This window comes from Aphanomyces astaci (assembly GCF_000520075.1).
Source record: "Aphanomyces astaci strain APO3 unplaced genomic scaffold supercont1.196, whole genome shotgun sequence".
NCBI classification, from domain to species: Eukaryota; Oomycota; class Saprolegniomycetes; order Saprolegniales; family Verrucalvaceae; genus Aphanomyces; species Aphanomyces astaci.
The window spans coordinates 16,694-29,476 of NW_009798459.1; the positions used below are offsets into that span (position 1 = coordinate 16,694).

Below are 12,783 nucleotides of genomic sequence, written 5' to 3' on the forward strand. Positions count from 1 at the left end.
CAACACTCTGGCACCCCATCCTAACACTCTTCCAAGCGACACCGCACCCATCAATCCACCCATTACTGCCCTCCATGGGCATTCCGCTGCACCCACCCCTCCCATCCCATCCCATGGGCCACATCACTCACAGCCACCCCAGCACGCCGACACTGCCCCGTCACCCACGCGAGCCGGTCCTCCCTCAGTCCGCGCAACACCTCTCCCGATCACGATCCACCCGCACACACGTCCAGCCCCTTCTTCCACACGCCCCGCACTCTCTCCCCTCCAGCCCACACCACCGAATCCGGGGACATATCTCGCACTACTACGAACCTGCTTCCAACCCTAGACCCCCCCGCACCACGCTCTGGTCCACCACGTACCCTCCCCATACCGCCTATCTCCATCCCAGTCAGGAAACATCACACAACCCCATCACATTGACCTCATGTGATGTCCCACTCCACACCACCTACCCCTCACGAACACTCCAAACCTCCGTTGGGCAGCGCACGCAAACCACCCCAACGGCTACATGCCCACTGGGCACAGATCGTTCACACCCAGCATCCTCCAATATGCAGCATACCACAAACAACCCCACTGAGACAACCATCCAACATACAAACAATGACAGCACCGAGCCGCCAAGCCCACTAGCCGTACAGCCAACGGGACAGCCCCACAGCCATCTCACCCCTCCTACTGGCTCCACTGAACACCCACATCGTCCACAGCCAGCCAAACGCCACTACTCCGATATTGAACCAGACCTCGATTTTCCCCACCCCTCGTTCAACTTTCCACCGATCAAGCGGCACCACGACATGCGCTACCCGCCCCCCACAATACCAACCGAATACCTACGAACCAGCACCGACCGAGCAGGGGGCAGCTGGCCAATCCATTGAAGACGACGACCAGGAGGAGTATGACACCAACACAGCCCTTCAATTTCCGGGTATCCGAACCCTACACGACGAAGGCCAGCCGATCATGTACCGCACCATGCAACGATACTGGGATCATGAGGCACACCTTTTCCAAGGATTCAATGCCGACGATATTGTCGATATCGAGCGACACTTTGCTGACGCCAAAGTACGCATCCAATTCTCAATCAACCCATCATTACAGCCCCAGGAGGAAACACTTAGCACACTCAACTACCGGCGCGAGATCGAGGACATCTGTCAGGAACGCTACGGCCTCACCTTCCGTGGCGGCCTCATGGAACATGGCCAGCAGCTCCTCGGCGATCCCCTCCAACGTACCGTCCAGGCATGGGCAGCTCCACGTCGTGGATACCTCTTCCTTCGTGACATCTCCGTGGTCATGGTATACCAATACGCTGGTGTGCTCGACAACGGCCTCTCCTTTCACCACCTCGAATACCCCAACCCATCCAAAACCACCCCCGGAGACCTCATGTGTGCTCTTCGCGCCCTTGGAGCAACAGACGCAATCATCCAAAGCCACACCCGTATGTCCGGAGCACATGGACCACGGGACCACTGGGCGGCCATTGGCTGTCTCTACTGGCCCTCCGAAGGTCAATACCGCTTCCGCCTCGTCTTCCCCAGCCAAAGCATGGCTGAAAACGTGTACGCCAACTTTCGCCGCCATGCAGCGGGCCCTGACAGACTTGACTTAGTCCCTCCCTCCATGATGCTCCTCCCCCTCCGGGACCTCTGCTGGGACAACCCCTCGGCCACCTTCTTCCACCCGCAAGCCCCGAGTGCCGCCAAACTTATGGACACCAAAGTGCGCATTGGCCGCCTCCCACCCCTCACGACTACAGACGACATCCTCGCGGCGCTCCGCGGATCCCACCTTCCCACCCCAGACGTCGACATCACCGGGGATGGATATGACACCCTTACCTTCGACACCCCAGCCCCCCTTGCCTTCCTCGGGTCCGCCTCAGGCTCCGATGGGGACACTTGACTCTATATTCGGGACATCGCCGTCCATCTGCATATCCTAACTGGTCGCCCCCGCCCGTCCGCCGCGCATATCCAGTGCCGCGACTGCGGGCGGTAGACATGACCACCAAGGCCAACCCTGTGTCCGTTTCACCTACCTGGACTCACGCGATCGGGCCCGCAGCAAATCCCAGCACAAACCTTCCGCACACAACACCGCGCGCGGCTCTGACACGCACGCACGCGGCAAAAGTAGCCACCAACGCGTGGGACAGTACTCCCGCTCTGCCTCCCAACACTTGGCCCCGGAGGAACGCCTACCCCAGGCCTGGCAACTACCCCTTCAGCGTCACCCGGCCCAGGCACCTAGACCCACCGCCGATCTCAGTCTATACCTAAGTCGTGAGCTCTCCACCTACGTGGATCAACGCATCGTAACAGCCACGGCCCCACTACGTCAAGAGGTTGAATCCTTACGGGCGGACAAAGAAGCCCGTGCAGCCCTTGTCTCTGCTTCCAGCACTGCCTTCTCCACCCTCGATGCGCGCCTACTCGAAGAACGACGCCTCCGTGAAGCCGCCGAACTACTACAAGCAGAGGACAACAAATCACGCACCGAGGCCCAAATCCGCTTACACACAGCTATAGCGCAACACGAGGCACAACAGGCCGCACTAGCTGCGCGCCTATCCTTCCCTGAATCCAGCGTACACACCCTCCTGCAAGCGATGCAATCCGTTTCCTCCCAAATGACTGCACTGGCAGGCCTTTGGCCCCTACCAGCCAATCCCTCCCCAGCTGCTCCTATGTCAGCCTTTCCCGACCCGACACCCCCTCCTGCTACCAACAACGCCGAACCATCGGCCCTTAGCCCAAGCCCCGATGCCAACATGGTGGCAGATTTTGATGAGCCCATGGAGTCAAACTAACTTCGGGGTGTCGGGTTAGACCGACGACACCCCGGCGCCGCCCCTGGTCTACAATATGGTGGTTCCCGAGTCTGTTACTCTGGTTCTGCTGCTACCTCCCCTTGGCTGCTGCCACCACTCACTTTCCCACGCCACCACTACCCCGGCCACAGCCACTATCACCACTCCTCTACCCCCCCATTTCAGTACACACATTCGGCCACCCGCCTGACCTCTACTCCTCCGACGACTCCAACAACTCTGAACAACTTGATATCCGCATTGCGGACGCACTCCAACCATCCTCACCGAAGACCCCCGACCCCAACTCTCTCCGACAACGTCGACGCCGCCGCACCTGGCGGCTTCAACGTTTCGCCCTCCCCCCACCCGACTCGAACACGGCCAGACTCCAACTGGAAAACGTCCTCCGGTGTGAATCCCTGAAGGGTGAAGCTTACATCGGCAACCCCGGCACGCCACCTCCTCCGAACCGCCGGATAGCTAGCCTACGTATTGCATCGACCAACATCAATAAAAACACGTATGGTAAACTGGGTGACGAACTGGCCACCTGGTTCCAGGCCAATGCCCTGGACTTCCTGATTATCGCTGACTCTGACCTCCCTGCACACAAGGCAACACAACTCTGGACTCCAACACTCAGTGGCTCCCTCACTCCACACCTCATGGCCATCAGTAACCACAGAGTCAGCCTACTCTATGACATCACACGTTGGCACTCACGCATCGATGCCCGACGCACAAACCTATTCCCCTTCGGGGCGCAGCATCTCCATATGTATCCGCCTCGGCAAAGGCTCCCTCATCACCCTCATAGGCACGTACTGCCAAGACATTCCCACTGCTCACCGCGAAGAGACCAACCTGGAATGGCAATGGCTCACCCAAGCTGCCGCACACACCACAGAACCACATCACTTTGTGGTCATGGGGGGAGATTTCAATACATATGGCACCAATCCCCTCGACCGCTCTGCTCCAACACCCCGGTCTAGCTCCAGCACTGACATGGGCACTGCTTTCCAGCACTGGCTGGAACGCATTGGGCTATCATCTACCTTCCGCTACCGACACCCCAGCCTCCAAAGACATACCTACACTCTCAACAACACTGCCGTAGCCCTGGACGACATATACATCACATCACGCACTGCCCACAAATTGGAGGCCAGTGGCATCTGGCTTAACACTATACACTCCAGTGATCATGCGGGCACCCCCTTTATGACCCTTAATCTCTGCCCTGGCGACCACACGCCCTCACGCCTCTCTGGGGCAAACCCATCAGGGTCGTCAACACACGACATCTTACAAAGGACGAAATCTCCACGTTTGGCACACACACCTCTAATCTACTCCTCGCCGGCCAACTTCCCCCCCTGCTCCCGCCCCCCCCCACATGCGGCCACGACATGGACACCGCAAGCCACCACCGAATGGCTTGAAGGGGCAGTACAAAACCTCTACGATATCCTATACACCAGCGCCAAACTCAAGTGGGGGGAAACCAGCCAAACCCGCAAGGCCCTCAACAGGGCAGTGGTAATACAACGCACAAACCGGTGCACCGCGCAGCTCCGACACCTGCTTCGACTCCACGAAGCTTGCACCCTTACAGGGACTGAATACCGTCGTCTCGCCCATATGGTAGAATGTCCCAAGTGGATAAGAAATCCCATGCTACTCCCGACCACATGGTGGCACCGGCCGGGCGCCATCGCGGTGGGAGACTGGTGGACCACCATGCCCTCAGCACAGGATACCACCCACGCTTGGGACCGTTGGCTCCGGCAGGGCATAGCACGCTGGGCCAACGTATGCCGCAAACGGCGGGACTGGCGTACCATTGCATCCGCCAAACGCGTGTACAACAACGCACTGCCTGGTTTCAAGGCCGACAAACACCGAAATTCCTCCGATCGGCGATCGGGGCCCCTATACCGCCCATCTCCATCCAAAGTGCCATAGTACGTACAGACGATGGCCCCCACGGTACAGCTCCGACCGAGAAGAGGTGGCAGCAGGTCTCCGACATCTGCTTGATAACTGGCCCCCCCCCCGCCGAGAAAACCACACGCCCCAGACATCTCGACTCCGGACTAGCAGCGGGCCGCCAGCACGTACCACACTTTGTCCGCGAATGGCTCCTCCATGACATGGATCGCCCTGATGCCGTAGCACCGGCCTTTTAAACCCCCGAAGGCTCCACATGGGACTCCTATCACTACGATGCAGCAATGCAAGCCCGATGTGACCGCAGTCTACGTACGCGGGTTTCCCCCGGTCATGGAGGTGTCTCACAGGAACTCTGGATTGCAGCCCCAGCATGCATCCGGGCAAGGGAACGTACCATCATCAACCTCATCCTACGTACAGGCCTGGTTCCACCGATCCTCGGACGCAAACAGATGATCTACCTCGCGAAATCAGCCACCGCCCACGGCGTGGTGAACCTGGACCCTGGCCTCCCTCCATGGCGTCCCATCACTGTCCAGAGTGCCTTCAGCAGCCGCCTCTTCACCGTTATACGGGATTACATCTCCCCCTGCATACCCAACGAAGAGATGCAACATGGCTTCCAGCGTGACCGCACTGTGCAGGATGCAGTTGTGCTCACCTCCCTACTCCTCGAACGCGCCGAACGCCGGCAGGAAGAGCTATTTCTCATCTCCAAGGACTGCTTAAAATGTTTCGATCGCATCCCTGGCTGGGTGATGGAGTACATCTACCGTAAACTCGGTGTCCCTTCCCCGCCAGCTCATGGCCCACTTTCTTGGGGCCAGCCAAATTGATATCCGCACAGCTTTCGGATGGCTCGACGGCGGCATACGTGAATTCGGACTCGGCCAGGGTTCCATCCTAGCAGTCATGCATATTGGCTACTATATGGATGTTCTCATACGCCAACAACAGGGCGGCACCGACTCTGTATACATCACGCACAGTCAACACCCTCACGGCACCCAAACACGCACCATCTCCAGTCTACTCTTCGTCGACGACGCTCTCGATGTCTCCACCACATATGCTGGCATCCAAGACCGTGCCACCGTATCCAACCAATTCACAGGACAAACCGCATCGGGCGGAGTTTTCGGTGCGGACAAATCCTTCCTCATCTACCTCTCCCCCCAGGCCCACCCCGCTATAGCCCTCAATGATGGGCTTGGAAAACCCCAACCCATACAGGTAGTTGCACCCACAGAGGGCTTCCGACACCTGGGTATTCACCAAGGCACCCACAACCAATAGTTTGGCTTAAACGAAATACCCAGGCCGATGCTATTGCCCCACGAGGCCTTGGAAAAAAGGAACTCCAGTACATCATAAACGCTGTTTGGATTCCCAGCGCCCTCTACCGCACAGCGATCAGTGATGCCATTAGTATCGGCCCTGCCCTCGACACACTGTTCCGCAAGACGGCACGCCGCGTTCTCCGTTTACCACATGACCACCCCAATGCGTGGTTCTACGATCCTAAGGACGGACTAGGCCTCGTCCACTGCGAACGCTTCAGCCACAGCCAGCGGCTCTACCAATTCCTTCGGATTGCCAACGACAGAGGCTCGCCTGCTCACGACATCCTCATGGAATCCCTGGAAGCATACCAACTAGCGAGCAGCCTCACGGACCACCCACTGGCCTTTCGCATCCCACCACCCACCTCGGACACTACCTTCCTTGGTACACTGGTCCGGGATCTGGCTACCTTCCAACCTGCGCTCACCATCGCCACACAGTAGCACCAACCCCGCGCCAGCCGCCCTCATCGTCCCAACGATCGGCCCATCTGGGCTCACCTCACCCCCGCTCTAGGCACCACCCTCATTTCGCTTAACCGCTCCCACAACATCAAAGTCCGATGGGTCGGTGACATACCAACGAAAAAGGCACCATGCTACTCAGCCTTTCATCCCTCCGTACCAAGTTTGGCTGGTCCCGCGCAACACTCCAACGCTTTGCCCCCATCTGGGATGCCATCCCCATTGCTACGCCGACTGACCCAACCATAACACTCCCGCAACTGACCCTCCCATGGGGTTAACCACCTGCCAACCGCCCGCTCCCCCCCCCCCCCCCCGTCACAGCTCCGATCCCACCTCCCTTACCTAGCCCAACCCCTCGGCCGCACATTCTTCACTCCCTCACGTGGGTTCGACGCCATCCACATCCCGCTCCATGCCATGCTCGTCGTCCCGCACCACCTTAACCACCAGGACGGCCGACCTGCCACACTCAGCTACCGCATAGGAAGGCGCACCAGCCTCCAAACCGCCACGCTCCTACCGGCCCCGAAATTGCCGTCACCTTCTGGCATGAAATCCGTAGGGGTTCCGACATCTGGTACTCACCTATGCCACGCGAAGCCCGGGGACGCCTCCGCCTCGTCCCCATGACTGGGTGTGCAATCCTAGCTGGGGACCTCATCCGCACCAGCCGCGCCCAACGCCACAAGTTCATCCCCTGGAACGACACGACATGAACACATCCGCGCACGAACCACACACACCGTGGCAGTAACCACCGCTCCCTTATTGCTTCCACGGCGGCACACAGTGAGGACCAGGCTCAGCGTTCACTCACACAATCACCCCCCCCCCATGCCACACCTGCCTGTACTGCCTGCCACCGCTTTGCAGACACTACAGCCTGCATTGACTGCGGGCAGTGGCATCACCCTGCCTGCATCGCCCACTGCCGGATCGTTCCTCACCATAGCGCACCTACATACGGACTCCACACTCTCCCCCTCCGCGCCTCCCGCACATACTCATTTGGCGATGGCAGTGTAACAAACCAGGGCACACTTGCAGCTCATGGCACATGGAGCTACTTGGGCCGCGACGGCACAACCCTGGTAGGGACTATAAACATCCATCCGGATCACATCACCCCCACACGCTGCGAAATACACAGCCTCCTCGCAGGCCTACACCACTCCGGAGATGTTGCGCTCCAAATCTGCGACAACACCACGGCCATTGGCCTCATTATTCTGGCCAGGTCCCTCAAACGCCGCGGAAGACAACCCCGATACAGCAACATCCACAGAGTGGAACTTCGCTCTCTCATGGACCTACTCGCACCGGAGGGCACGTTTGCAGGTGAATGGATACGCTCACATCAGATCACAGCAGACACGCCGGACCCGGCCTACGGGCCAAACCTAGAGGAAGCTGACTCCCTCGCCACACTGGCCCACCAGCTCCTCCCACGGACCAACTACGCCCACCTCATCATTCCCTACTCCTGGGAACTTCGGGATAACCACAACAGACCAGTCACTGGCGCCATCGCCCCCTGGCTTGGTGCAATCTACGGCAAGCGAAACTGGTCCTCCACGCAAGCACACAAACCCGATGCCCGCCGCACAATCCAGCCGTCACGCCTCAACACTGGGGAACTATGCAAGTGGGACCTCCCTGCACTCTCCTTCTATTGGCGTGCCGTATGCTACACCCTCCACACGAATGCACGCAAGCACCGCATTCAAAAACCTGGGACGCCCACTGTCGTACATGCCCAGACTACCTCGACACACAGGAACACCGCTTTGGACTTACGCACCCGCAATGCCCCGGGTCTGCCTCCCTCACACAAGACCTCCTTCTCGCCACCCAAGCCGTCTCCCAAAGCCTGGCTTCCCGACCAAGACATATACCTTCCCGGGCAATGCAACGCCATCACTAGTACCTTCACAGGCCAGACAAGACCCCAATGGCACACACGCAGTCGTAACCCCTCCCCAAACTCGGGCCAATGCATGATCGCGCTCACACCTACACGCTGTGTTCTGGCTCTCCACATGCATCGCCTCCTTGGCCCACCCTGCCAGGCAACTCTTGCTCTCATGGCCACCCACCTTTACTGGGAATCTACCCAATGCCGGAAGCCGGGGGGGGCTACTACCCCGCTGGCTCTACCACACGGCCCTCAGCTGCACACCCCTCTAGCACCCCGAGACGTCTGGTTCGGCCAATGGATGGGCGGCCCCAACGGAGCTACATTCCAAGGCCCGCTTGGAGCTTCCACACACTGCATCATCCCCCGCCCCACCACAAATAACCACTGATGGATCGATGCGACACACCATCCCTTCTCCACCCCCTGGTGGCGCTGACTCTCTGCGGAAATCCAAACCACAACCGCCAGCCACACAACAGCCACATATTGGTTCGTGATTCCCGACGGCTCCCCGGGCCATGCACTAGCCTCTAGCCTCACCACCACATGGCTCCTCATCATACCCGCGGGCCAACTCCTCCTCCGAGCTATCACCGCCGTACACCATACCACCACACCCCAATGGGGCAAGCTCACCACCAGCAACCCAGTCCCCATTCACATTGGCTTCCTCACCACCAGCACCAAAACCCCCCTTCTGACCCTGGCCCAACTACACTGGACCGCGGCTCTCCGCCCCTTGGACGTCGTTCACTGGCTCCATCGCCCCCCACCCCAGATGCCCGCCCACGGACACCAGCAACACCTCCCCCAGGATCCTCACAGCCCCTACCCACTGCGTCCACTGGGCCCAGACCAATATCCCCATGTACGACCAATACGCCCAGGCCTCGTGTACCTACCTCGAAGCTACATATCCCACCATCTACTCGGCTACCACCGGCTGGAAAATGTTTTCCACCATGACGCAATCCACACGTGACTGGGCAGCCTCCCTCACGCACCTACAAGCCCCCCACTTCCACAAACAGTGGTTCTCTGCTCACTGGGCTATCCTCCGCCAACACTGGGGAACCAAATGTACCACCAATATGGAACAAATACGCACCGCCGGGGACCCCCCCCTCCTCACAGAGATTAACAATAACATTAGGCTCAAACGCGTACACCACGACACCGCCCCAACGGGCCATGGTCGCCGCATACGCACCCGCGGTGCCCACCTGCAAGCCAAGACACGTGACAGGCACTCCCGTCGACTCTCCTTGCTGCCACTGGCCACCTCATCACCCCCGGTAAGCGATGCCCCGCCGATCCGGCCCCCGCGACGGCCCCCCGACCCTCAAGGACGACCTCCAGCAGCCTAAGCACATCGTTCTCCTGGAGTCTGCAACAAATAGGTTTTCCAACTAGTTATGTCCGCTAGCTCCAAAAGCAGCTAGTACGCGGCCGAGGCTGAGTGATCTTAACTTTACAGCGTAATATCAATCAATATCAATATCGGTACCTCGAAGTCTCCACGGAGCATTTGTACTCCGCTACACTACTCTACTCGTCTTACATCATATCGCATACTACAGTAATACTCTGTACTACCGGTAGTACTAGTAGCAAAACATCCAGCTAATAATCATGAGGTTGAGGGTTCCAGTCCCGCGACAGCCAACTTTCTTTATAAAACTCTCGATATGGCTTTTCTAGAACTGAAGATTCCAATCACTACGTGGACACCCATGTGTAGCCTTAGGTACAAAACTCGCTGAAATAACTCTTCTAACGAGTTATCGTTGCATTGATATAAATCCAAACTTAAAGAAACCGTGTGAATGCCTTGCGATTCAGGCCCCTAAAGGACGATTGTTGTTGTTGATGAACGGTGCATTATTTATTTTAAATAATGCTAGCGTGTACTAGTACCCCAGTTCTTAAGTGCGAATTAGTTGCACCTACGTGCTTTTGGATCCTATATATTATGTATGTATGGAAAGGTGTTTCTTATAAGTTACCGGTATCTGCATCGATATTAGGCAGGGGTCAACACAGATGGGTCCACTGTGAGAGTTGCAGCTTACAGAAATGCCCCTAATATGAAGCGAACCAGCTGAGGGAGTGTCAAACACCTCCATCTGGCTAATAGCTAGCTGGCCCAATAGCTTACAATAAACAACGAGCATACTATTGTGCTTTGCAACAAAGGCAAAAGTGGGTGTATACGGCGTAAGCATAGGATAAATCAATGCTAACGTTACAAGGGTCGTTGGAAATGTAAGCTTACTCGCCACCAACGTTAGCGATGTTAGCGTACGGTCTCTATGCTACAGTTCTCTCTGGTTTCTACCGTCTTTCAGCCACAACTCACTACTACTTCATGTGTCTCTTTGTTCTGTTGTTTGCTGACAATCGTGCTTCACCAATGTCGACAGTGTCCAAGTACAATGCCCTCTGATTGGTTACTTATATATATTATTTATAGCCAATCACAAGTTGTAATGAGGTCATTGTTCGATTTGTAGTCTCGTGCTTACTAGTACTGGCATCGGCCACTACGTTGCAGGGGAGGGCTCCTGCCCAAGCAACCTTCAGCCTCTGCTGCAAAATATGGTACATTCTATCTACTAGTTACGTAGGATATAGCTATGGTATGCCAGGTTCCGTGCAGAAACAGCAGCAATAAGACCAGACTGATCACTCGAGCTAACGTCGGCTTGTGGAACGTAGGATGGATTTCAGCCTACGCCACAAGCCGACAAAGATTCGCCCAGGGCGAATGGTGGCTTGAAGTAAACCGCACACGATTGCATCGTGGCCACCAGCCTTCAATTGCAACACCTTGTGGCCGAGCTGGCAGGCGTACCATACCCCCAGTGGTTTTCCAACAACAACCCATGCGAATTGTTCAACAAACACTTCAAAGGTTTGTGGTCAATCCAGTTGGATCTATACTTCAGTTCGACCTAACGTTGTACTTGTAGGGATATACACCCAGCGCACAGTTCATGGTTTATGCGCAACGTTCCTTCTGCTGGGCACAATAGCCGAAGAGATATCGACGTACAGAGCCCAACCATTTGAAACGAGCCCATCGACCAGCAAGAAGTTAATTCGGCGCTTTCGGCGTTTGGTAAAGTTTGCGCTGTTAGAAGTTGTCGCCCCCAATCCAGCGTTTGAATCCGAGGTTGTCCCCCCCATTCCTGCCATTGGAAGTGAGCCCGAGAACACGCGGATTCGCAACATTATCCCTCATTTTGCCATTTCAGTGGCAATTGCGTTTGAAGACGAAGCCACCGAAGGTGCCTTGTGGATCGCATTGCAGGAGCGCGGTATTACATATGTACCCGCACGCGATTTGGCCCTCGCCAATGCATACTACCACGGCGACCGGGCGAACAACATACGCCACGAATCTATTTGCGGTGGTCGTCCCCAACTGCCAAATGGTTGGCTTGTGACAACTTCCCCGGGACACTTATCCTGCGAGTGCAACTACTTCTTCAAGATGAAGTACTGCTGCCACTTGCTATTTGCGCTGCAAGTACAGTTCAAAGACGTGCGGGGCATGCCTTTGCCCCCTAAGCAGTTTGTTCGAAATGTAGCCCGACGAAGCGAGACAGCCCCGCGATTCTCTGGCCGTCGCCGAAGCTCTGGGGTAGGAGGAAGAAACGTTCGTAGTAGGCGTAGTGTTGGCCCACCACTAGCCCTGTCCTGACAAGGTAATCACGGTGCATTAGTAGTTAATACTCAATGTATACACTGCTAAATAATTCTCTTGCTCGAGTACGTTTGGTTTTATGATGCAGTGGGGGGGTGAACCACCTGCACCCGTGTCCCACGATTCCTGCTATCTCCGACCGAACCCACAAAGTACTGTTTCAAGGGGTACTACCTCGTACAACCCCCAATGCCCATCAATCAGGTAGCTTTAGTGAAAAGCAGAACTGACTATGAATATAAATAATAGAAATATGTATGTACTAGAAGTTAGACTTGAACTCGGGGCCGTTGGGTTGTTAAACTGACAGCGTGCGTGAAGATGGTGGAGTTGAATTATACCTTGTGTGTTCTGAATTGTACTTTTGTGTGGTTGGGATTAACCTCGTCCCAAGGGAACTTCCATTCGGGGGGTTCACCGCCCTCGTGCCATGACACTCACACGAGTTGTGTCGACTACGACGTATACATTACGGGTTTACATTGCGGGGCGGATTCCAATGAATTGTCGGTCGATGCCTCGTCCCACGTAACGGTTCACGTTTGTC

General features: G+C 56.6%; 6 protein-coding genes across 6 annotated transcripts in view; all 6 read left to right on the forward strand.

Moving 5' to 3' along the window:
- The window catches only part of H257_18666 (hypothetical protein), a gene marked incomplete at both ends in the record, with an annotated part of 5,091 nt that extends 2,252 nt beyond the window's left edge, over window positions 1–2,839 (forward strand). Inside the window, 3 exons of the mRNA XM_009847760.1 lie at window positions 143–364; window positions 860–1,901; window positions 2,095–2,839. Of these exons, the coding sequence (XP_009846062.1) occupies window positions 143–364; window positions 860–1,901; window positions 2,095–2,839 (2,009 nt within the window). The remainder of the gene's footprint in view (window positions 1–142; window positions 365–859; window positions 1,902–2,094) is intronic.
- Window positions 2,840–3,571: 732 nt separating this feature from the next.
- Window positions 3,572–5,034, forward strand: H257_18667 (hypothetical protein; the record flags this gene model as incomplete). Its single annotated transcript, XM_009847761.1, has 2 exons — window positions 3,572–4,489; window positions 4,513–5,034. 2 exons carry the CDS (start codon window positions 3,572–3,574, stop codon window positions 5,032–5,034), a joined length of 1,440 nt encoding a protein of 479 aa, XP_009846063.1.
- A 45-nt stretch (window positions 5,035–5,079) lies between these two features.
- H257_18668 (hypothetical protein) lies at window positions 5,080–7,325 on the forward strand (the record flags this gene model as incomplete). Its single annotated transcript, XM_009847762.1, has 8 exons — window positions 5,080–5,107; window positions 5,219–5,572; window positions 5,646–6,031; window positions 6,118–6,534; window positions 6,586–6,708; window positions 6,771–6,882; window positions 6,956–7,186; window positions 7,258–7,325. 8 exons carry the CDS (start codon window positions 5,080–5,082, stop codon window positions 7,323–7,325), a joined length of 1,719 nt encoding a protein of 572 aa, XP_009846064.1.
- A 118-nt stretch (window positions 7,326–7,443) lies between these two features.
- On the forward strand, window positions 7,444–8,915 carry H257_18669 (hypothetical protein; the record flags this gene model as incomplete). The annotated part of the gene is made up of 2 exons (XM_009847763.1): window positions 7,444–7,631; window positions 7,760–8,915. 2 exons carry the CDS (start codon window positions 7,444–7,446, stop codon window positions 8,913–8,915), a joined length of 1,344 nt encoding a protein of 447 aa, XP_009846065.1.
- A 158-nt stretch (window positions 8,916–9,073) lies between these two features.
- H257_18670 (hypothetical protein) lies at window positions 9,074–9,894 on the forward strand (the record flags this gene model as incomplete). Its single annotated transcript, XM_009847764.1, has 2 exons — window positions 9,074–9,395; window positions 9,437–9,894. The coding sequence occupies 2 exons, from the start codon at window positions 9,074–9,076 to the stop codon at window positions 9,892–9,894; spliced, it is 780 nt and encodes a 259-aa protein (XP_009846066.1).
- A 1,046-nt stretch (window positions 9,895–10,940) lies between these two features.
- Window positions 10,941–12,177, forward strand: H257_18671 (hypothetical protein; the record flags this gene model as incomplete). The annotated part of the gene is made up of 4 exons (XM_009847765.1): window positions 10,941–10,957; window positions 11,341–11,441; window positions 11,500–12,059; window positions 12,121–12,177. 4 exons carry the CDS (start codon window positions 10,941–10,943, stop codon window positions 12,175–12,177), a joined length of 735 nt encoding a protein of 244 aa, XP_009846067.1.
- Window positions 12,178–12,783: the final 606 nt, after the last annotated feature.